Below are 26,289 nucleotides of genomic sequence, written 5' to 3'. Positions count from 1 at the left end.
AACCCCCTAAATAATTTCATAACAGTCTGTTTTATTAGAACTGTTCGTCTTATATTTTTTAATAGTTAAATTTCAATAATAACAACTAAAATTGAAGCAAGTTATTTCTAATTATTTACTGTGACATTGTCACAATGCTGGGCTGCAATTTTTCATCACAGTGTTCTCAACTTTTTTAGTAGTGTCTTACCCCAGCCATCTATCTAACTCTGTTCAGGAGAAAATTTTTGAATTGAAATAATGTGACTTCAGGCACAAACCAGAAGTTCACATATAGTTAATCGGAGCCTCTCATCTAACTCCATTCTCGAGATTAAGGATGGGCAGACAGACAAACAAACAAACAAACAGATGGATGACAGTGATAATAGATCCACAACTTTTTCAAATTGCAACACAACAAATCAAAATTGGCCTGTTAATAGAAATGTACTCAACCTTACATTTCACATGTAGAAGTTATTATCAATAATGCTTAATTTTATTTCATTATCTATATATATAAAATTACTTGTCCTGACTGACTGACTGACTGAGTCACTGATTCATCATCGCCCAGAGCAAACCTCTGAACCTAAACAGGTGAAATTTGGTATACAGTTAGTGTACGCCATGGGAATGCACACTAAGAAGGGATTTGTCGAAATTCCCCAGCAAAAAGGAGAGGGAGAGCATTAAAACTAAACTGAAAGAACGGTTTCTACTGTACTATTTTAGATGTGATTTTTTGTTTTTATCTGTGTTTTACTAGGGTATACCATGGGAATGCACACTAAGAAGGGATTTTTCGAAATTCCCCCAGGAAGAAGGGATAGCATTTCATTTCAGACATTGTTATAAATATTTTTATATATTTCAATTTTTTAACCAAATGTTCGAACCGTTTTAAATTCAAATTTCTTTCTGCTTATTGGTTCGATTATAGAATGATTGTACACGTTCCAGAAAATTCATCAAATTGATCAAATTGAAAACAATTCGTTTGATTCTCGGCAATTCTCATCATTCTAAGTGGTAGGTGTTATATAACAATTACTATGGTTGTTGAAATACTGAATATAAATAGGGTTTGCTTGCAAAACCTCTGTGGGTGAATTTGTGGGTAACAGCTAGTATAATATAAAATTATTCCAGTTTACTAGACTTTTTAAAAGTTTTATATTACAAACTTTGAGTTGCATAAATATTACAAACAAATATAATGGATCATGCAAGCAAAAAGTTTGAGAAATGCTGATATAGATATCTATGAAAATACCAGTGTCTGAATGGAAAAATTTTTATTAACTGCTGGAACGAACTGGCACTCTAGTTTTAGCCATATTATTATTAATAAATCATTCATCTGTTGTTTTGTCAAAATAAAAATGTCCTTTGCATTCTTGATAGTGAAAACAAAATAAATTTTTCCATTCTTTTCTTCATTCATACTACAACCCCAACATAATTTTCTGATCGCCTTAAATATAACAAAGCACGACAGCTATAAACAACAAAATTGAAAAGAAATATGTCAAGAATAAAATTTATTTTTAAGATAAATTAAGTACAAACATTAAACAAATCATTTCTATAAGAATTAAGCTATTTGTATAAGAATTAAAAATTTAATGGGAAGTTTTTTCCTCACTTTGAAGACAAAATTTTACAATTTGTCATTAAACAGACATAATTTTCCAATCATGTTCAATAAATAATACTTAAAATTTTGTATGATCATGTTTGTTACAAAACATATAATAGTCATTATATGTTTTGGCATTGATTTTATAAGACTTTGGAGTAATCTTTGTCAATTTCTTGCCAACTCACTCTAATTGTTACATTCAATTTCTCCTTATTCTTTGGCACCTTTGAAATGACAAATTTTTTTTAACTTTCACCAACAGTTTTTGATAGGATTTATATTCAGGCTATTGGCAGGCAACTTTAAACACCTGACTTGTTTTTCCTGTAGCAAATCCTTTATTGCTCTTGATCAAAGGCAACTAGCATTGTTGTCTTAAATCACCAGTCATTGGAAACTGATTATCAACTGATGGTATGAGGAAGTGTTCAATTATTTCCATATAAAGATTGCATTAACCCTGTTTTTTGTTATACACAGGTTACCAGTATTTCCCAGAACATGCAACTCCAAACCATCAAACTTGTAGGAAATTTAACAATTTCAGTAGACAGTTTTCATTAAATATTTCCAATGTACCTTTTCAAACAAACTTGTCTCCACAGCCACCAGTTCTTATACAAATTCTTCATTGGTCACTAAATTCTAGCCTTTTCCACTCCTCTATCATCCAGTCATTATGCTCTGTGGTTCATGTAATACAGTTTCTACATTTTACAGCCATTAGCAGAGGCTTAATTTTTGCTCTACAAAACTTCAACTTCATTTCTTGAAGTCAATCTTATACTGTTATGTCAGAAACTTGAATGTTTGTCTTTCTCCACTCATTATTCATTTATTTTGCAGGATTTTTCTGATATGCAAATATTTTACAGATTCTTATCACTTCTCTTAACTGTCTTTCAATGATAACTAGTGTGTGAACAATTTATAACATTTCTATGGTATTGTATTTTTTTCACATATCAAATATTGTGCTCTAAGCACAACTGAACAATTTAGCAACTTCTTGCTGAAATTTTTTCTCTTGTAATTTTGTAATAATTTGTTTTTTGCATCATTACATAACTCATTTTTATGGCTCTTAATTTTAAATATAAAATAATAAATGATAACAAATAATTAAGAAAGTTTACCAGAAATAATCGTATCTGCAGTCATCTAGTCACTTTAATATGCAAATTTGAATAAGTGATTTTTCTAGTGGAAGATACACTGCTTGATTAGAAAATTATGTCTGCCTAATAACATAATCATAAAATTTTTCATCAAGGTAAGGTTTCGACCCCATCCGGGTCTTCATCAGGCTACGTTTATGAGGAATTTGAATGCGTGAGGAATGGAACATTAAAACGAACCAAATGCGATTCAATGCGATTCAAAAACGTTCGCTGGTGTGTAAACACCTATCACTGGAGTTACAAAGGTTTTCTCTGTATGTGGTGAATTGTATTTCCTCTGGTGTTTACGAAGAGGTTCATTTTTTATTTCTTATACAAAAAGCTTAATTCTTATGGAAGTAATTTATTTAATGTTTGCACATAATTACCTTAAAAAATAAATTTTATTCCTAACATATTTCTTTTCAATTTTGTTGTTTATAACTTTTGTGTTATGTCATATTCTAGGTGGTCAGAAAATTATCTCAAGGGATCACGTTAGTACTAGCTGAGGTCCATTTTGAACAGAGAACTTATTTCAAATATATCATGAACATGATAAAAATATTACACCTACCCTAAATTTGGGGGGAAAAAACTTTTGATGAATATATAACTTAAAACACAAAAATTACCTGTAATACGAGATCTTGGAATATTGCCTCTTTTTGATCCCATATAAATAACTTCATCATCTTTTTGTAAAATTCCATCATCTAAAACAATAACTGAATCTGAAATCAAATACATATAAATATAGTTTTAAGCATAATTACATATTTGAAATTTATTTTCAGTTTTTCAATATTTAACTGAATATATAAAAAAAACCCTAAACTATTCTTTGAATATATAAAATACCTTACCATGTTAAAACTATAAAATGTAAAATTCAAGAATTGCCAATACATTCATAATGTCTTTGAAATATATGAAACTTTATTTTAAAAACGAAAATGAAAAATCATTTCTGATGTAATTTATTTATGCAGAACTCAGAAACTTTCATATTCAGGAACACAGATAATTCAGCTTATGTCATGTCTTCAACATTTCATACCCAAAAGCATGCAGTGTTTCTGACTTTTCAAAAGTTTGTATAATTTACATTTTTTCTTACAATTTAAACAAAGACTGTTGACGAGAAGAATATTAAAACCAATTAACATTACAGTACATAAAAATATGTGAAATGTTGATTTAACAAATGTTTGTGATTTATGCAGGAATTAATTATGGAGAATGTGTATAAACAAGAATTTGAACATTATAGAAATACATTGAAATTCTAGGAGATTCAGCCCTTAATCACATAAGTAATTATCAACTTAAACAACTTTAAACAGTATGTAAATACAGGAGCTCCCCTACTTATGAACAGGTTAGGTTTTCAAGTAAGTCAAAATGTTTATAAGTCAAAAACTAACCTAGAAATTACATAAAACATATGTACACAGAATAACCACTTATAGTGTTTGATCCTTCGACATACTTAATACATTGCACTCATTTACCTGCTCACTATTGCTTAGTAATGAATTTTACAAATGCAGTTTTTTCACTTAATGCACTTAGTTTTATAATATCCAGTTTAGTTTCCATTGTAATAGAGCCACACTTCTTGCATTTATCTCCACTGTTAGATTTGATATTGTGTTTTGGAGGCATTTTTGAAGTGCCTCCAAAGCATAAAAGTTTATAAAAATTGCAAATAATAGTAAAAATCACTCAAATGATACTGACTTCAAAACCACCTCTCAAGTGGAAAATGGAACCTCAGAATTTGCACAAAAACAAAAAAATTATAATATGCAAAAGAAATAAACTCACATTAATTATTTAAGAAAAATGTATAATATGTGGGAGGACCCAAAAATGACCGGATTTTCTGTATAAAAACTTTATTTATTAACTTCTTTACAAAATTTCTTCAGTCACCTTCAAAGTACTCTCCATTAGATGCGATGCACTTGTGAAGCCTTTTTCCCCACTGTTTGAAGCATCTCTGGAACTCTTCAACCTTGATATCATCCAGTGCCCTTAGTAAAGCTGTTTTTACTGCCTCCACATCATTAAAATGCTTCCCTTTTAGATTTTTCTTCATTCTCAGAAACAGAAAAAAGGTTGGGGCTAGGTCTGGTGAATACAGAGGGGGGGAACGACAGGCCACCCCCCGAAAGGTCAAATAGTGAGTCACTCGTAAGGCTGTGTGTGCGGAGGCGTTGTCGTGATGAAGGAACCAGTCACCTGATTGCCAAAGTTCCAAACGTTTCCTTCACACATCCTCTCACAGACGTCTTAACACTTTTTTGGTGGATTTTTTCAACGTTTTCACCATTTCGAGATGTTGAAGGACTCCCAGAACTTCGCAGGTAAAACAAAATAACAGTAAGAGAAACACAACACTACACTCAAACATAAACCTACAAACTGACACCATTTGCACAGCTGTTTCATGAAGGTCTATACTAACCCCATGTAACGGGAGAACTCTCTACTACGTCTATGAATGGCAGCATGCTCTCAGTTTGGTTTTTTTTGGGTCCCCCCTCGTATATTACTGACCGAAGACTGACTTCAACACAACCCCCCATGAGTGACAAAAGAACTTCAGAATCCACACAAAATTTAAATTTTAGATGTACAATATTATTGTTCATAAGTTGAATGTTTGTAAGTAGGAGAGTGCATATATATTAAAGTTAAATGAAATTTGTAACAAAAACTTATAAGTACTGTACCTTATGAAAAATTTCTTTTAAAAAAAATCAACTGAAAGTTACTTGTATAGTAGAAATGTAAATAATATATAAATGTCCCCATGCAAATATTTTTTCATTGCTAGACTAAAGATTAATTTTATTTTCGAATGTTTGTATAATCAATTCTGTTCATTTCCGTTGTCTTAACTGAGGAAGACCCATTTATTCTTAGTTCAAAACATTTTTGAAAGTACAGTATTAAACACTTGATAGATTCATTGTCTTTTTATTTATTGCTTATAGTTTTTGCAAGTTTTTTGTATCACTTTTTAAATTGTAAAAACTATTTTAGTAGTGTTTTGATTGTCCTGTATTGTAAAAAATATCACTATTTTTTGTTTGGAAACTGAAAGAGACACCATTTCTTTCAGTTTCCAATTTTAAAGTACCTATAGCTATGTCTTCGATAGGCAATATTTTTTTTTGAAACATTTCCAATTTCCATAGCAATGGTGTTTGTTCCCAAATGACTTCCTGAAGATGAAGTGCTAAGTTCAAAAGTACTTGAAATGGCTTTCTATGTATTTTCAAAAATTTTTAATACCATTAGGCAATTTTTTCCATTTTTCCTGCATTCCAGCATTTTTTCTGTTTTTATATTGTGGAGTTTTTGAGTCATTTGTATTTCAAAATTTTATGAAGTTTAGGAGATTTGGCCCGAGTATAGTTTTTATCATTTCACTTGTTTTATAATTATACTTATAATAAACTGTTAATGGAAGTAAAACACGAACCAATATTTTAATTTTTGAAATGGTATCTTCTAAACTGGATACCAGTAAGTGTTATGCTTTGAGAGACTTTTAAAAGTGCAAATTATGCAAAGGTTTTATTTCCATTCAAATAATTTTCTGCTGAGTGTGCTACTACAGATTATCCACAAAAATTCTTGTTAAAGAGATTGTTAATTACATTATTAACACTTATTCTGCTATAAATGTAATATGTTTTGCGAATTATTTGGTAAAAACAACAAATATAATATTATGTTCCTCTATTATTTTTAGCTTTAAAATGCAACATTATGTTTTCAGCAATCAAAAAACAAATTTTGTGTGTTTTTTAGTGTGTTAACTAACAGTGGGACTATTTTTTCAGAAATTTGAAATATAAGCTATATTTAAAATCACGTGCATCATTTGATTCGGAGTTCTGTCACTATATTTTGCAAGCAAATTTCGAGTTGTTTTATTTTGTATATGCAAGTTAAGGTCAGATATGGTGCATAAATGTACTGAACAGGAATTGTTTATATTTATTAATGAAGAAATGAACAAATATAGTGATAATTACATTGATTTATCTGAGAAAAGTGTAGCAATTATGTTTTAGGCCTAACTGAAATCAAAAACTACAAATAAGCCACATAATTATGTTATTATTTCTAAACCTATATAGTTTATATAATATTACATAATTTATATACTTTTTAGATATTCTCAATGCAAAAGTCAGATTTCTATATTTCTGACAGTGCTAATGCCATCACATCTACATTTGCTAAACCAATGCAATAACGAGAAACAGCCAGAGNTTTTATTTAGAGTCACCAGTTTTATATTTTTTAATAGTTAAATTTCAATAATAACAACTAAAATTGAAGCAAGTTATTTCTAATTATTTACTGTGACATTGTCACAATGCTGGGCTGCAATTTTTCATCACAGTGTTCTCAACTTTTTTAGTAGTGTCTTACCCCAGCCATCTATCTAACTCGGTTCAGGAAAAAATTTTTGAATTGAAATAATGTGACTTCAGGCACAAACCAGAAGTTCACATATAGTTAATCGGAGCCTCTCATCTATCTAACTCCATTCTCGAGATTAAGGATGGGCAGACAGACAAACAAACAGATGGATGACAGTGATAATAGATCTACAACTTTTTCAAATTGCAACACAACAAATCAAAATTGGCCTGAACCACTGTTAATAGAAATGTACTCAATCTTACATTTCACATGTAAAAGTTATTATCAATAATACTTAATTTTATTTCATTATCTATATATATAAAATTACTTGTCCTGATTGACTGACTGAGTAATTGATTCATCATCGCCCAGAGCAAACCTCTGAACCTAAACCGGTGAAATTTGGTATACAGTTAGTGTACGTCATGGAAACGCACATTAAGAAAAGATTTTCCAAAATTCCCCATCGAAGGAAAAGAAGAGCATTAAGGCTAAAATGGAAAAACGGTTTCTACTGTAATATTTTAGTAGAGCTGTGGAGTCGCGTAAAAATCTACCGACTCCAACTCCGACTTTTCCTTATCATCTGACTCCAACTCCGGCTAAAACACCAAAACTCCACGACTCTGACTCCAACTCCGACTCAACAGCCCTGCCAGGGCTGTGGAGTTGCATAAAAATCTACCGACTCCAACTCTGACTTTTCCTTACCATCCGACTCCGACATCAAAACTCCACGACTCCAACTCCACAGCCCTGTATTTTAGATGCGATTTTTTGTTTTTAACTGCGTTTTAGTAGGGTACGCCATGGGAATGCACACTAAGAAAAGACTTGTCGAAATTCCCCAGCAGAAAGGAGAGGGAGAGCATTAAGGCTAAACTGAAAGAATGTTTCTATTGTACTATTTTAGATGCAATTTTTTGTTTTTATCTGTGTTTTAGTAGGGTATACCATGGGAATGCACACTAACAAGGAGAGCCTACGGCTTTGGGGTAACGGATTTTGATGATCTTTGGTGTAGAGGTAGTACACAATGTTAGTGTACTATCTGTAAAATACTAAAGTGCAATACTCAAATATAATCGAGAAAATCGAACTTAAAGTTTTGTTAGCACTTTATATATAAATTATACGTACTTCTACTCGAGCGTCCTGTGGCAGAGTGGTAACGAGTCTGATTTATAAGCTTGAGTTCTCGGGTTCGATTCTCGCGTATAATTTTTTTTTTAATTCATAAATACTTATAATGTATTTATTTATTTACTCAATCATTTATTTCTTATTATTTATTTATTTTAATTTAATTTCTACTATTCCAAGTCTAATATTTTTATACTTTTGTTGACAATAACGGCGCATTCTTGACACCTATGTGTCAACTTTCCCATCTAATTGTTATCACTAACGGTGACCGATCTAATTCTCACTAGGAGCGTTTTTTCTATCGGAGTTCTTTTTCACTCACTCTTTAACAGTTCGTTTCTAAATTTCGACACGAATAGACGTATTTGTGTAGTAAAACTTATTTTGAAAAATTATTTTATAATCAAAAAATGTCGTCAAGAGAAGCAAGTTCTTCACGTTGTGACGAAAAAACTGTTGATGATAACTCTTTATACAGTGATGTAAAATACTAACTTGTAAAGTGCAAAACTCAAATATAACCAAGAAAAACGAATATAATTTATTGAAGCAATATTATATAATTACATATCATTGTCAGATGTACATGATCGTGAATGATACTTATGATAAAAACATTCAAAACAAAAATTCTGTCTACACCAAGAACAACAAATAAATGCTGCTTTTTTAAAAGGTATCATCAACAGTTTTTTCGTCACAACGTGAAGAACTTGCTTCTCTTGACGACATTTTTCGATTATAAAATAATTTTTCAAAATAAGTTTTACTACACAAATACGTCTATTCGTGTCGAAATTTAGAAACGAACTGTTAAAGAGTGAGTGAAAAAGAACTCCGATAGAAAAAACGCTCCTAGTGAGAATTAGATCGGTCACCGTTAGTGATAACAATTAGATGGGAAAGTTGACACATAGGTGTCAAGAATGCGCCGTTATTGTCAACAAAAGTATAAAAATATTAGACTTGGAATAGTAGAAATTAAATTAAAATAAATAAATAATAAGAAATAAATGAATGAGTAAATAAATAAATACATTATAAGTATTTATGAATTAAAAAAAAAATACGCGAGAATCGAACCCGAGAACTCAAGCTTATAAATCAGACTCGTTACCACTCTGCCACAGGACGCTCGAGTAGAAGTACGTATAATTTATATATAAAGTGCTAAAAAAACTTTAAGTTCGATTTTCTCGATTATATTTGAGTACTGCACTTTAGTATTTTACAGATAGTACACTAACATTGTGTACTACCTCTACACCAAAGATCATCAAAATCCGTTACCCCAAAGCTGTAGGCTCTCCTTGTAAGAAGAGATTTTTCAAAATTCCCCCGGGAAAAGGGGAGAGCATTTCATTTCAGACATTGTTATAAATATTTTTATATATTTCGATTTTTAACCAAATGTTCGAACCGTTTTAAATTCGAATTTCTTTCTGCTTATTGGTTCGATTATAGAATGATTGTATACGTTCCAGAAAATTCATCAAATTGAAAACAGTTCATTTGATTCTCGGCAATTCTCATCATTCTAAGTGGTAGATGTTATATAACAATTACTACGGTTGTTGAAATACTGAATATAAATAGGGTTTGCTTGCAAAACCTCCGTGAGCAAAGTTGTGGGTAACAGCTAGTATAATATAAAATTACTCCAGTTTACTAGACTTTTTAAAAGTTTTATATTACAAACATTGAGTTGCATAAATATTACAAACAAATATAATGGATCATGCAAGCAAAAAGTTTGAGAAATGCTGATATAGACATNAAAAAAATGAATATATTTAATGTACTTACTTTCAGATAATTTATCTGATACTTTTTTTGGTAAGCAGTTTTCTGACTGTTTGGAATCAGCAATAGATGAATCTTGAATAATTAATTCACTATTTGGTTCATCATCATCTACAGGATGCATCTCCATGGTATAATAATCCTTATAAAATAAACAAACATTTTAAAAATAATTATCTTAAACTTAAACATTTTCTTAAATTTTGTAAAATATTAAAATTTTGACAATCAATAAACTAACATTACAACAAATACTTTATCATACAGAGTGGTTGTGATTTACACCTAGGTAACATTTGTATAATATATGCTTAAACAAAAATTATTACATGTTATGATCAATTATCTCATACATATAATGTACATTAAAATTTGTTTCTAAAGTGCACAAATATTCAATAAAACAATAATTTTATTTAATATGTTGAAAATTGAAAAGACAGTAGGACCTCACAAGTCCAAACTTCCAATTATTCTGAACAACCAAAGAAACACAAAGTGCTTTCTCCAAACAAAATACATAGCTATTGCACTTACCTTATAGTACAATATGTACATAACATCAAAATAAATTTTAAATTACTTATCAATTTAAAAAAACAAAGACTAGTCTCCTATCCCCTCATTCATACATAGTCATATACTTACAGAAAGAAGTTAAAAAATTAAATTGACAATGCACAGTAAAAAAAACTAAAAATTGCTTGTAACTCATTAAAATTTTATTTGACTTTTGGTTTCTTAAATTAGCAATTAATTTTATCATGCATAAACAAATAGCATATTATTTTAATTTATATATAGACTCAATTCTATTTTTATATAACATGTATTTCTGAAAAATCGGTGTAAAAGAAAACCCTAGTAAAAAATTATATTGTCCACACAGAAAAATCAAAAATTTGTCTCAGAACTTAAAAACCAGTAAAAATACAACACAGTCGACCCTCTATAACACTGTTGATTATTCCGTTTTATATGAATTCCATGTTGTACGAGTCACTTAGATTTTACAAATACGTGTGCCAGGCTGTGAACGTCTCAAGTATCTCTAAAATCTAAGTGACTCGTACAACATGGAAATCATATAAAACGGAATAATCAACAGTGTTATAGGGGAGTCACTGTAAACCAATTAATATAATGAAATGTGTTTAAATGAAATATTTCAATGTTAGTTAAATCATAAAAGGAGCAATTGTAACATACCAGCAAATTTTAATACAAGTAAACTTGTATTATTCACAGACTTTTTTTTTTACTTTTTTGATTAAACACTAAAATATCTCTATCTTTTTGCATCAAATAGTATACAAAAAATATTCAATATTGAGAGAAATTGAAAGAAGCACAATTATATAACAAATTGTCAAATTTCAAATTGAATTTTTGTCAGGGTTCAAATATTTTTGTCGCTAGGTGGTGGTGCATGAGCTATATAACCCCTTTGTTCATATAAAGATGCCCTCTTCTTTTTTGTACATTAACCATGTGTACTGGTATGTGTGCACTCTCTCCCCTTTGTTACACTTGATCTAGTGACCATGTGCCATGTATTGTAGTAAAGTGCTATGTAGACATTAGCGTAGATATATTTTGTAAGTTAATAAACAACAGATTATGGGCCCAGGCTACATTCATGCTGTGAAGTAAATATTTGTAGGTCTTCTTCTTGTGAAAGAAATTGTGTCGGTTAACACAATCATCAAGAAGAAAAAAAAACATGACATCTATAAGAACAGATTCTCTGAATGAAGAGAATTTCAACACGTAAAAGATCCAAGTCAAAGCTTTGCTAATAATGATCTTTAGGGCTACATAAACAGATTGAGACAAAGATCAATGGGAGGACGTGAAATAGCAGCACGGGAGACTAACGACCAGAAAGCTAAGTCTGAACTAATTTTATCAATAAATCCATCTCAATTAAAACAAACTAAAGATTGTAGAATGTTGAGAAAAGTCTGGGAAAAACTCCATGACATATTTCAGTCAAAAGCTTCTGCTTAAAAGTCTAATTCACAAAGCAGTTAACTTTAAGTAAAATGAAAAGTGGAGATGATACCTGTGAACATCTAAATAGGTTCTTTGACCTTGTAGACAAACTACACAGCCTCGACGTGGACATTAATAATGACCTATTAACAGTTATGCCGTTGTACAGCCTACTGGAAGAATTTGAAAATTTCCAATGTGCAATTGAATCGCAAAACAAAACTACTGAAACCAGAATCAATTACAAATAAAAATAATCAAAAAGAGCCATTCTACACATGGAAAAGAATCTACGGATTATAATAATGATCTGATTTCAAAAAACAGTTACAAGAATAGAAAACCTAGAAATAACCCTAACAACATAAATAAGTTTAAGTTTCAAGGGAAAGGCTTTAAATGTAAAAGATATGGCCATAGAGTATCAGAATACGACTTAGACACAAAAGCAAATAAAACCAACTTAGGATTTCATTCAGTTCTATCAAGTGCCGAGAACAAAGGGCTGTACCATGAGGGGTGGTGCTTACATAGTGGCAGAACCTCACATGATAGCTTTGACAATATGGAGTCCATTAGAAATAGGAAAATGTTCCTAACAGATAAATCACAAACTGATGTGGTAGCAACAGGAAAAATAAAATTAAAAATAAATGATAGCAGGAACAGCAAAATAGTCACAATAAATGTGTTCCTATATGCATCTAATCTTAGTACGAATCTGATGTCAGTAGCAAAGATCATAGACAAAGACTTCAAAGTTATTTTCCTCAAAGATAGAGCCAAAGTGGTAGACAATGCAGGAAAAACCATAGTAATCGCTGACAGAAAAAACAAATTATACTATGTTAGAGAATAAAAGTCAGCCCAGTCAATAAAGCAAATGCATGTGAAGTAACTGAGATGGAGCTATGGCACAGGAGATTCAGCCATCTTAATGAAATTGACCTAAAGAAATTAATTAAAAGCGATGCAGTCCTAGGATTAAAATATAAGCTTGGAAACTTGCCATTCTGTAGTACCTGTCTGGAAGGAAAAATGGTACAAACTCCCTTTCTAACCTCCAACAGAAAATCAGAGCAATTCAAACATTTGTGGTCCTATGAGATCAAGCTCATTAGGAAAGAAAATTACTTTATTATGTTCATCTATACTATTATTATAAAGAGGTAATGTTTGTAGGTATGTATGTATGTATGTAAGTTTGTTTGCAGCAGGTAATCTCCGAAACTACTCATCCGATTTCAAAAATTCTTTCACCAATATTTAGAATGGAACCTCAGGCTGGACATAGGCTGTATATTATTCCGATAAACATTCATATAAATTAAAAGATATAATCTAAGTTAAGGCTTTTATTTCCAACAGATGGCGCTACGAGTATGACGCCCTAAGTTTGCTTTTCTGTCAAACATTATACTTTTCTGTGAAAATGTACTATAGCAAATCATCTTCTATCTATCTATATAAATAAAAATGTAATGTTCGTTTGTTCCTACCGATTCCTTTGAAATTTTGACACAATGCTGCATTCGAATGCATACGTGTTTTTATATCATATACGTGTCAAAATTTCCCGCACTGGGGGGAGATGGACAGGATTAAGGCTTACAGTAAAGAACTCTGCTTCTATTTATACTATTTCAGATGCGGTTTTTTGCGTTTTTGATTGCGTTTTAATAGGGTACGTCAACAGAATGTATACTAAGAAGAAATTTTTTGAAAAATTTCCCCCCCAAGGGAAGTGTTATACATTTATAATAGATACATTTTGAGCCACAACAACGCATGGCGGGGTCTGCTAGTAATTGATAAATTGAGAAGGACAGAAATGAGATTTCTAAAAGCAAAGAGTGAAGCCTTGGAAGTGTTCAAAAATTATAAAAACATTGTAGAGAATCAAACTGGTTGTAGAATAAGGAAATTCCAATCTGATAATGGTAGTAAGTTTTTCTCTCGTGAATTCAACTTCCTCCTGAAAAAAGGAATCAAAAGGAAATTGAGAGTACCCCATATGCCTCAGCAAAATGGTATTGTAGAAAGAATCAATCACACCTTCTCAATATGATGAGGTATATGCTAATTGACTCAAAATTGTCAGAAAAATTTTGGGCTGAAGCTGTATCTATGGCATGTCATATCAGAAATAGATACCCTTCAAATGCGATAAATGCAGATACCCTTACACAGTGTGGTCAGGAAAATGACCAACTGTTTCATATTTTATACCGTTTGGATGCAGAATATACAATATGAATGAAATGCTGAACAAAAGTAAATGTGAACCCAGATCACAACTCTATGTACTAGTTGGTTATTCAATAGAGAATAAAGCTTATAGGAAACAATATGCAGAATATCTTTTCAAAAAAGAAAATCTTCATTCTAAGAGGCTCAACAAAATAGATGAAAGAGACTATTCAATTTTAAGAGAGAAAGTTGAAAAAACACTAAACTCTCAAAAAAAAAAAAAAAAACTCCAGGCATGAATGGTATTACTTCAGAACTTTTTAAAAAAGAAGGAACATCTGTCATACATGAAATGCTAGACATCTGCCAAGATGTTTAGGATTCTAAGTCATGGCCAACTGATTGGACTACATCCATCATAATTCCAAAACCAAAGAAAGGGAATAGCAAAGAGTGCAGTAACTATAGAACTATTAGCCTTATTAGTCATACAAGCAAAGTTTTACTAAAAATACTATTGTCTAGAATTGAAAGCAAGGTTAAATCTATATTTTCCAAAGAACAGGCTTGGTTCCAAAAGAATAAAGTACAGTAGATCACCTATTTACACTGCATATTATTTGATTTGATGTGGCATGATGCTCTGTGGAAAATCTTATGTCATTATGGAACTGATAATAAAATAATAAGATTAATAAAAGCCCTATATACTTTATATGAGATGCTGAAAGATCAAAGGCAGTGGATCAGATTTAAGACGGAAAAATGTGTCCAACAAGTTGTATACTGTCATCAATCTTACTATTTAATCTTTTTCTGGAATACATCATGTGTCAAGCACTTGAAGATTGCTCTTATGGTGTTTCAATTGGAGGGAAAAATTAAGAACTTACATTTTGCTGATGATATTGATTTAATAGCAGAAAGTGAGATACAATTACAAAAATCACAGACATAGTAGTACAAGTATTCAGAGAGCATGGACTTAGGATAAGTGTTAAAAAATCAAAAACAATGACAACTGGCTTGAGCAATCTGAATGTATTGACTGATAAAGAAACCTTGGAAAACATCAAAAAATTTACTTATCTTGGAAGTATACTACATAAAGAGGGGAGATCAAGATCACATGTTATAGCAAATATTGCTAAAGCAAGTACCACACAACAAAAGCTGAAACCACTATGGACTGATCATAAAATATCTATATCTACCAAGATACATATAATCAATGCCCTTGTTAACTTAGTACTTCTCTATGGAAGTGACAGATGGATCTTTTTAAGGACAACAAAACCAGATTACTTGCCTTTGAAATGAAGTGTTATAGGGTGCTATTGAAAGTACCCTACATAACAAGTGAAAATATAAAAATAAAAATTTTAACTGCCATGTGAAATCTACCAAATATTTTAACCAAAATTAAACAGAAACATATGAGATGTTTTGGCCATGTTGTCAGAGGAAATGCACTAAGAAAAAAAGCTTTGGAAGGAGTGACATCAGGGATAAGGACAAGAGGCAGGCCAAGAAACAAATGGACTGATAATGTTAGGAAATGGACTGAATTGTCAATTGCCCAACTACGAGATGTTGGGATAGAGAGACCTGAAAAGAGTACACCAAAACAGTTTCCTACAGGTGCTCCAATAGTCTTTATAAGACTATGGGAGGAGAAGAAGGAGTTTTGAAAAGAACATAATACCGTATAAAAAGTAAAAAAAAATTGTAAAGTGTATGGGAAGATGCTCCTAAACTCAAATGTGGTTTAAAATCTTCCATTTGGGAAATTTTAAAGTAAAGTATACAATTTTTACAAAAAAGATATATTTCTTGACATACAGGTGGCACTGAAAGGCTTGGGAATTAAACCAATTTTAAGTAATTAAATGAATTCAAGATGTCAGGTTGACTTATAGATATACAGTCACATATCAATGAACAATATAAATTTATACTTGTGTACCAAGATCACCTGACTAAATTCATTCAAATACAACCATTAGAAACCAAAAGGGCTGAAGATATAGCCTATGTTCTTTTAGACATTTTTACAATTTTCAGTGCACCGAGTATTCTAAAAAGNCAGAAATAGATACCCTTCAAATGCGATAAATGCAGATACCCTTACACAGTGTGGTCAGGAAAATGACCAACTGTTTCATATTTTATACCGTTTGGATGCAGAATATACAATATGAATGAAATGCTGAACAAAAGTAAATGTGAACCCAGATCACAACTCTGTGTACTAGTTGGTTATTCAATAGAGAATAAAGCTTATAGGAAACAATATGCAGAAAATCTTTTCATAAAAGAAAATCTTCATTCTCGAGGTTCAACAAAATAGATGAAAGAGAGTATTCAATTTTAAGAGAGAAAGTTGAAAAAATACTAAACTCTCAAAAAAAACTCCAGGCATGAATAGTATTACTTCAGAACTTTTTAAAAAAGAAGGAACATCTGTCATACATGAAATGCTAGACATCTGCCAAGATGTTTAGGATTCTGAGTCATGGCCAACTGATTGGACAACATCCATCATAATTCCAAAACCAAAGAAAGGGAATAGCAAAAAGTGCAGTAACTATAGAACTATTAGCCTTATTAGTCATACAAGCAAAGTTTTACTAAAAATACTATTGTCTAGAATTGAAAGCAAGGTTAAATCTATATTTTCAAAAAACAGGCTTGGTTCCAAAAGAATAAAGTACAGTAGATCACCTATTTACACTGCATATTATTTGATTTGATGTGGCATGATGCTCTGTGGAAAATCTTATGTCATTATGGAACTGATAATAAAATAATAAGATTAATAAAAGCCCTATATACTTTATATGAGATGCTGAAAGATCAAAGGCAGTGGATCAGATTTAAGATGGAAAAATGTGTCCAACAAGTTGTATACTGTCATCAATCTTACTATTTAATCTTTTTCTGGAATACATCATGTGTCAAGCACTTGAAGATTGCTCTTATGGTGTTTCAATTAGAGGGAAAAATTAAGAACTTACATTTTGCTGATGATATTGACTTAATAGCAGAAAGTGATATACAATTACAAAAATCACAGACATAGTAGTACAAGTATTCAGAGAGCATGGACTTAGGATAAGTGTTAAAAAAATCAAAAACAATGACAACTGGCTTGAGCAATCTGAATGTATTGATTGATGAAGAAACCTTGAAAAACATCAAAAAATTTACTTATCTTGGAAGTATACTACATAAAGAGGGGAGATCAAGATCACATGTTAGAGCAAATATTGCTAAAGCAAGTACCACACAACAAAAGCTGAAACCACTATGGACTGATCATCAAATATCTATATCTACCAAGATACATATAATCAATGCCCTTGTTAACTTAGTACTTCTCTATGGAAGTGACAGATGGATCTTTTTAAGGACAACAAAACCAGATTACTTGCCTTTGAAATGAAGTGTTATAGGGTGCTATTGAAAGTACCCTACATAACAAGTGAAAATATAAAAATAAAAATTTTAACTGCCATGTGAAATCTACCAAATATTTTAACCAAAATTAAACAGAAACATATGAGATGTTTTGGCCATGTTGTCAGAGGAAATGCACTAAGAAAAAAAGCTTTGGAAGGAGTGACATCAGGGATAAGGACAAGAGGCAGGCCAAGAAACAAATGGACTGATAATGTTAGGAAATGGACTGAATTGTCAATTGCCCAACTACGAGATGTTGGGATAGAGAGACCTGAAAAGAGTACACCAAAACAGTTTCCTACAGGTGCTCCAATAGTCTTTATAAGACTATGGGAGGAGAAGAAGGAGTTTTGAAAAGAACATAATACCGTATAAAAAGTAAAAAAAAATTGTAAAGTGTATGGGAAGATGCTCCTAAACTCAAATGTGGTTTAAAATCTTCCATTTGGGAAATTTTAAAGTAAAGTATACAATTTTTACAAAAAAGATATATTTCTTGACATACAGGTGGCACTGAAAGGCTTGGGAATTAAACCAATTTTAAGTAATTAAATGAATTCAAGATGTCAGGTTGACTTATAGATATACAGTCACATATCAATGAACAATATAAATTTATACTTGTGTACCAAGATCACCTGACTAAATTCATTCAAATACAACCATTAGAAACCAAAAGGGCTGAAGATATAGCCTATGTTCTTTTAGACATTTTTACAATTTTCAGTGCACCGAGTATTCTAAAAAGCGATAAAGGCAGAAAATTTGTCAATAATATCATCAAAAAACTGTGTAGTGTATGGCCTGAGTTAAAATTGATGCATGGAAATCCCAAGCATTCAAAGTCAGGGTTCAGTAGAGAGTAGAAAGATGTAATCAAAACACAGAAAATATGCTTAGTTCTTGGTTGGAGACAAACAACACTAACAAATAGTCAGAAGGATTACATTTTGTACAACTGATGAAAAATTGAGTGCATCATACTGGTATAAACTGCAGCTCCAATGAGGCCATGTTTGGAGCAAAGTTAAAAGTTACACTAAATAATTTTATACCTGATGAATCATTGACCAACATTAATACAGAGTAAGATTTAGAGACTCTCTTTAAAACTAACAATAATGAATTTTTTATATAACAAAAATGACATCCCAGAAGTTTCCTTTAAGTTAATATTTTGATTGAAGTATAAATTTTCGTTAACATTAGTTTAATAAATACTGTTAATAATACTTACTTTTAAAAGATCTCATGTCGATTTTAAAATATTTTGAAATAATTCACAAAAAATAAATAGCCTAATTCTTAATAAAAAAAGTGGAGATTTTTTAAAAATCAAATTGCCCAAAGGGAATGTAACTATATTCATAATGTCCTGTCAATTTAATAAATTAGTCAATATTTATCAGGCTGCCTGGCCATTTTAGTCATTATTCATAATGGCTGGGTATTATAAATACTGTAATGTCCTATTAATCACTTAGTCCATAACATATACATACAATTATAATATGATAAATAGGTACAGAACTTCATTGGAAAGTAGAGATACGAAACAGATATTGCCTGTTTATACTGTTTTTAAAGCCATCATTACTCAAATGATTTTTTTTTCTAAGCAATCACTGCATGAAATTAAAAATTTTAGGAAAGAGTACAGTAACTTTCATATTCAAACACAAAATTGTTTACAGTTGAAATCTGTCAGCCAATCAAAAGCATTATTTCAATTTCTGTACATTAAATGGATAGAAATCTAAGCAAATCAGTTAGAAATCATCTAATTGTGATACTGGAATCAAACTTAACAAATTTCATTTGTAATCTAAATTTTGACATTTTCAATTTTAAAATTTGTTAGCATTAGACCAATAAATTAACTTCATAAATTTTTATATTAATTCCCAATATCACTAATAATGAACATTACACTGACCTTCCATTGAAACTACAGTATCCCTGTGCATACAGTTTCTAAGAAAAACACTATTTCTCATCAATGTGATCATTATAAGTGAGTAAAAATTGCTCCATGAGACTGATATTTTATAAAATATTGTGCAGGAATATCTTATGCAGAAATTTTTAACATGTGTCTTATGGGAGAAATGACAGCACTGCAGAATTTGAAGACTCAGGTAGGAAATCATCTCATAAAGGAACATCTTAACAGCATTTTACTTCATATTATATATTCATTCAAAATCTCCAGTATCTCTATGAAAAATCATAACTTACTTGTCATCACAAAGAATATAGGCCATAGCTAACAAGGGGACTGCATGATGTTGGGTTCACCAATTTTGATCAAACTCAGTGAAGATATAGTGCAACCCCAAAGATGTGCACTACTCAAAAATAGAGTTGAAAATTGCACAATCACTTAAAACCTTTAGAATTTCTATTGTTTATAAAGTGGCCAGTGGTTCTATGAAGGTGTGCCAGTTTGGTAATCAGGAAGTTAGGGTTTCAAATCTTGCCAGATCAATGTATTATATTTTTTAAACTTTATTCTTAGTATTTTCCCTTCATCATCATTCTCAGATTGCATTCTTACCTTCTTGTAGATGCATTTTGAGAAACTAAAGAGAGAATTTTCTTTTCTCAGGAATTATATTAGCCATAAACTTCAGAAAGAAAATCACTAAATAAATCCAAAATTATACCTGTTAATTTTTTTGCATCAGCAACAGCCACAGGCAAACAGCAACCTCACAATTCAATTATTATAGTCATATTTGCTTTAACAACTTGTTATTCAATTAATTTTCAGAATTTTGTAGATTTTTTTCTTCTCAAATATTTTTAATCTACAAATACATTATTTAAACATGACTTAACTTTGTGAATTGAAATCATCTTAGAAGCAATTTTTAAAATATTGTGAGAGCCCAGACTTGATAAAATTTTGAACAAAATTTTTGTTGAAATTTATTAAAACTTGCTATAATTTTTTCCAGGATTATTAATTATAAAGGATATGATTGTATCTCTCCAGATTCACTTCCTTTCAAAGGTGACATCTTCCTAATGTGTCACATGGAACTTACGATCAAAATTCAACCATTGGTCCCAACTTATAACATTTCCAAATAAGGGCATGAAAAGAAACTGGAAAAATCCCCAATAAAAAAAGGGGATCAATGACAATCGCCATTCGTTATCATCGATAGTTCACCATCACTTGAATCATGTTCTCACCTGATCTTTGGATACCGCTTACGCCATTCTTCACCATAGCCATCAACCTAAGATACCCAGAGACTTTCTCAACTTTACATCAAAGCACCAATTTGAGTCATTGAAAGATCCTGCAGACCAGAAGTTTATCAATCTGCCAATCCTTTAATAAAAGAATCATCCTCCTCGATTTAACTAAGGTATTCATCTACATGCGGACTATTATAAACTCTCTCTCACGGTAAGTGACCCATGATATTAATGATAATAGCTACTTTGTAGAGATCCTTATAAAACTAGCATCTAGCTAAGATCCTTATATAAATCTTTATAACTTATGTAGAGAAATGTAAAATGCTTATGTAAATAAATGGGTATTGTTTAATATTAATTTTCTAGTTGAGTACACTTCTTCCAATGGTCTCTCCATCTTGGATCCAACTGCCTACAAGCACAACCGTTTGTGCATGAACCTAATAACTAATGTCCATCACAATTTCTGTGTCTTTTGAGATACAGTGGTGTCAGTCCTGACATGACATCAAAGAAGTGCTAACCCTGTGGTCACAACATCTATTTACATCAAATTTTTATAATTTTATGTATTAATTTTTAATAAAAAATTTTCAATCAATCTTATCAATATGTTAATATAAATTTGCAAAAACATCCATTGTTATATTTAAAAATAATCATAATTACATTAGTCTAAAAGTTTTTTGTTTGACATTAAATCTCACTGGAATCAATTAAAGCTTTTTGGTAAATGTGTTTGTTGCTGTCATTATATTAATATTAATAAATACTTCAAATATATTCAATATAAAATATAAAATACTTCAAATATATTCAATATAATATTCATAAAATTATTAATTCATTTTTGTCTATAGAAAATAAATTTTCTGATTTTTTGATCTTGAAAAAAAACAAATTTCTGGTTTTTTTAAAGTTTCAAAATTTAAAAAATATGTTTTATACAGATAAGAAAAATGAAGATAAAATATAACATACATAGCTCATAACAACTAAAGAATGCTGCTTAAAGCAAAATATTACTGTGATCAAAAAGTATTGGGAATAGTTCATTTAAACTGTTCACATGCAAGAGAATGCAGTCATTGTTTTTCTCATCATTTGGTACAACTTTCATCAACATCTAGCAGCAATCCTATGTCATCATCTGTTTTCATTTGCAAATAAATTATTTGTNGATAAGCGCTTCTTCACAAAAGGAAATCTTACTAACAAGCATGTATGTTTAGAACATAAGCAAATCCTGGTGGAGGAAAAATCTATATATTCTGTCGTGAGACTTCATGTTCTTGAAGGATTTTCTACTTTCCTTCGATTACGTGAACATTTGGAGAAAGTACTGTACCTGTACAGTACAGTACAGTACCTGACTGTGGTGTATTGTATTTACACCACAGTCAGAATTATGCTTGTTCAGCTTCTTGACGTCACGAAGTAGCGACATCTCGTGGTACAAAAACAGAACTACGGCTACGGAATCGTTCTGTAATTAGACGCCAGTAATATATGAGGGGAACCTTAGAGGATTTTAATGAATCAGCAGACCTCCTCTCGATACCCGCTTCATCTCATAGGTACTTTTGAACATGCTGAAAGGCAGATTCATTGTATTTTGTAGACTCTATTTTAAATATGTTATTTATAAATGGTATATTTAACGTTAATTTTTAATTGTGTTTATTTTGAAATTATCAAACATGAAATAAATACTTTTGTAAATTTCTTGGAAGTTGATTTTTTAAATCTTATGGAGGTAACAGAAATTTCAATCTCAAACAATTGCTACATTGTAACTGGTAACTTATAGAGCGAGATCATTTCGCGTTTACTTAAAAAAAAAAAAAATTTAAGAGATATTGAGGTAATTTTTGTTATGCCGAGTTTCACCACCAGGGTGCGTTATGTAGTTTACATACAGGCAACATGCCATGTGTTTCTCATTCTTGTTCCGGCTGCCACAAGTTGAGGTTAGAGAACAAAGAGGTCCTAAAGTTGAATATTTTTATTCAATTTTAAATACTGTACATTTTTTAAAATCAATATTTTATCAAAATGGCGGACATAAATGGCGAAGGCGATCCTTTAGACGAAGAAATTGAAACAAGAGAGAATGGTGAACATAACGAGGAATTACCAGAAGGTGCCGTTGACGATACGGGCGAAGAACAGAATATCAAAGATNAATCTTTGATAGTTTCTACCAACACACTTATTTGAAATTCTATTACAAAGCTCACAAATGTTTTCAATTATTTTGTTGATCTTGACTATATAAAATTCTGTTTATATAGTCAAGATCTTAGATTCTTATGTATATTTAAAGTGTATAATTTAATTTATAACAACAAAACATCAACATTTTTCTCATTCAAAATTTTTAAGAACCAAATAGTTGCATATGACTATTATCAAAAATATTATCATCTTGTTTTGACAAGCACAATGATATTTCCGTGAAAATTATTTTATTTTAAAGCTTTCCTTTCAATATGGAAAAATTAAAAGAAACTAACAACTAAATTATAGCTCTATCAATATTTAGATTTGTTTTATTGGGGAAAAATCTATTAGAAGGATTAAAAAGCTGGAAGGAACAAAACTAGCGAAGATCTTACCTTTTTTACAAAAATGTCGAAACCCTAGAAAAATCTATTATTTATAATAAAAATGTATAAGACTCCTTGAGAGCAAAATGTGATAGAATTGTTTTACTGAAGCATAACTGTTAGAAAAAATTCAATCTGTTACTTATCTATTATCAAAAAGTAAAATAAGTACTGTACATCAAACCAAACCTTTAAATCCAGTAAATAATTTCAATGTAAATCCGACAAATGTTTTCAATCTTACACAAGATCTGCTTCAGATCAACATGCACAGAACTCATTTCAAATCTTTTTAAATTATTGGAACAAAAACACGCAAATGTATATTCATCAGAAGGAAAAATACATATATTATTCTTAAGGTAATTATACTGTTTAAGTGAGTATGAGTTTTTTAAATATATATTTTTAAAGAAGGTATATTTAATAGACATTAGAAAAGCATAACATTTTTCCGGGCGATCCGTATATAAAGTATCATAAACAAAAATCATAGGACAACTATCAACTGTGGCCCGTACGAGACGCCATTGCTTAATTTAGGCTTGTTTTTGTCGCGGGACGGCACGTTGGCGTACGAAGAGTGTCACATGACGTTCGGTCACGTGACTACTCTCTCGCCTCGTTCCTGATAACTTATTCTTCTCGCAGAAGCATTCGCTGTAGTTTGGAGACATCGTTAATAGAAATTATTAAAACATCATTCCATTTTAAATATGGATTAAAATTAACATATAACAACGTATGATATTTCGATAAATAACTAATAATAATTCTACTCTGCCTTTAAATGGCCTAATCTCTTTCATGTCTTAAGCAAAATTGAGTTATATTTACTGTATTTACATCAAGACAATAGACATCTTATGTTGCATTTGGCTAATATTTATCATCATAATATATAGAATTATTGTCGTTAGAGAGTGGGGTCACTATCGATTCAGTTTATGTTTAACATTAATTCACTTACTTTTTTTTTTGCTGACAATTAAGTTGTCTCTAGGAATGACTCGTTTCCATTTGTTAATTCGGTCTCATTTGGAAACGAAAACACTTGTACTTTCGGTCCGGTCGGATAGTTGCCCCGGTTACACAGCACGTGTACTGCATTTTGCACCACCTTATCACGTTTACAAATCCTAATATATATAAAATGCTTCTGTAACACAGTCAACAAACAAAAAACAACCCAATATTTCAATATAATTACAATTGAAAGCACGTGCACTTAACAGCACATAACCAGAGTCGATTGATATAATGGTCCCTAAGTTGCCAATAGCTATAATGCTACTATTCTGGTTTAATAAATACTGCCACTTCGAGCGCTTCGATCGTATGTAGTCTAAGGTTTGGGTGCAGCGTTGCCAGATTTGGCTACTTTGCTCCAAATTGGGCTACTTATTTTTCAGTTTGGTGTTAAAAAAAAGCATTTGGCGCACTGGCTACTTTTTGGGCTACAAAAATTTGACTTGGCTATATTTTGGGCTGGTTACACAAATTATTTCATCCTTTGTTTTGCGCACAGAACGGTAATATTTGTTGCGCTGTCTACTCGTTTTGTTTTTAAACATAGTATAATTTATATAAGTTTTATAATTTATTTATTATTGGTATTAAAATTACATTATTACAAAATTGTAAAATTACATTATTACAAAATTACAAAATTCTAATTGTAAAATTAGTAACAAATAACGTTACGCTAATTGCAACTGTTTGCCAATGTCAGCTTCTTGTAAATGTCTTATATAGTGTTAAATGTAACATACAAACTTCATATATTACAAGAATGCTATTATTCCTCAACAACAATCAAATGAGCAAAATGTTGAAACAAAAGTAATGAACATGAAGTACTAAAATTTAAAATTATCACGTTGAAAAATCACTGGTAAGATCATCATCATCAGAATCTTTTTCACTAGAATGTTTTTGTATGGTTGAAGCAGATGATGATTTCCAAGTTTAACATTTATCNGAGTCACATATGAAAACTTCATTGCAGTGAACAATGCTAAGGTAGTTTTCTTCATTATATATAAATACCATTAACTCCAAAAACAATGTCTGGGGTAAAAGAAATAGAAAGTTTAAGGCATTTTCACTCATCTTATCCAACTAAATCAGATTGCCCATATTATTCACAGAATGAACAGGATGATATACGAAAAAAATATGAGTATGGTTTGTCTTTAACTATTCCAACAAATTGTTTCTTTAGTTGTAATTTGTGTCTTCCCTTCATTTCATGACTTTTCCTGGTTATTCCAAGCTGAATAGAGTGAAATGCTCTATACATGCAAAAGAACTTAAATTTGCTAATATAGAGAACCTTAAAATTAGTCCATCTACTTCCATCAGGAATACTGTTTTCCAGATATATTAATATTAGATTATCCATATGCTCAAAGGTTTTGTACAAAATGATTATTATTAAAATTCAGATAACATTTTACAAATAAACATTAAAAAGTAATACTTACCAAGAGTGTCAACAATTAAATCTAATTGTGCATTATAAACATTCACTGAGAGATCAGTTCTATTCAGAAGATAATCCACTTAAAAAAAAATGATGAATGATTACTTTATTGTATGCATAACTCATATATATATATATATAATG

General features: G+C 30.7%; 1 protein-coding gene across 6 annotated transcripts; it reads right to left on the bottom strand.

Moving 5' to 3' along the window:
• Positions 1-3,230: 3,230 nt before the first annotated feature.
• On the bottom strand, positions 3,231-24,933 carry LOC111639967. Of its 6 annotated transcripts, none has more exons than XR_002759181.1 (4): positions 23,850-24,238; positions 19,076-21,149; positions 10,195-10,333; positions 3,231-3,521 (listed from the first exon to the last, which is right to left on the bottom strand). XR_002759181.1 is itself a non-coding variant. In XM_023385951.1 (3 exons), exons 1-3 carry the CDS (start codon positions 12,317-12,319, stop codon positions 3,361-3,363), a joined length of 363 nt encoding a protein of 120 aa, XP_023241719.1. In that variant the 5' UTR covers positions 12,320-13,281; the 3' UTR covers positions 3,273-3,360. The 6 variants fall into 6 exon arrangements, 2 of the variants coding, with proteins under 2 accessions (XP_023241719.1, XP_023241720.1); XR_002759182.1 differs by lacking the exon at positions 19,076-21,149 and adding an exon at positions 23,670-23,776 and having other exon boundaries at positions 3,267-3,521; XM_023385951.1 differs by lacking the exons at positions 19,076-21,149; positions 23,850-24,238 and adding an exon at positions 12,257-13,281 and having other exon boundaries at positions 3,273-3,521.
• Between the last annotated feature and the right edge of the window lie 1,356 nt (positions 24,934-26,289).

The sequence above is a fragment of the Centruroides sculpturatus genome, unplaced genomic scaffold (assembly GCF_000671375.1).
Source record: "Centruroides sculpturatus isolate CEXI.00-Female unplaced genomic scaffold, Cexi_2.0 scaffold1290, whole genome shotgun sequence".
NCBI classification, from domain to species: Eukaryota; Metazoa; Arthropoda; class Arachnida; order Scorpiones; family Buthidae; genus Centruroides; species Centruroides sculpturatus.
Note: the sequence above shows the minus strand (reverse complement) of the source record. Positions and strands in the feature narration are given on the sequence as shown.

Bases quoted from the DNA above. Each gene is read 5' to 3' on its own strand.
- LOC111639967 (XM_023385951.1), bottom strand. From the start codon at position 12,319: ATGTCCACGTCGAGGCTGTGTAGTTTGTCTACAAGGTCAAAGAACCTA. The intron at 10,334-12,256 runs GTATCATCTCCA...TTATTTTATAAG, and splicing joins ACCTATTTAGATGTTCACAG to GATTATTATACCATGGAGAT. The intron at 3,522-10,194 runs GTAAGTACATTA...ATTTGATTTCAG, and splicing joins ATCAGATAAATTATCTGAAA to ATTCAGTTATTGTTTTAGAT.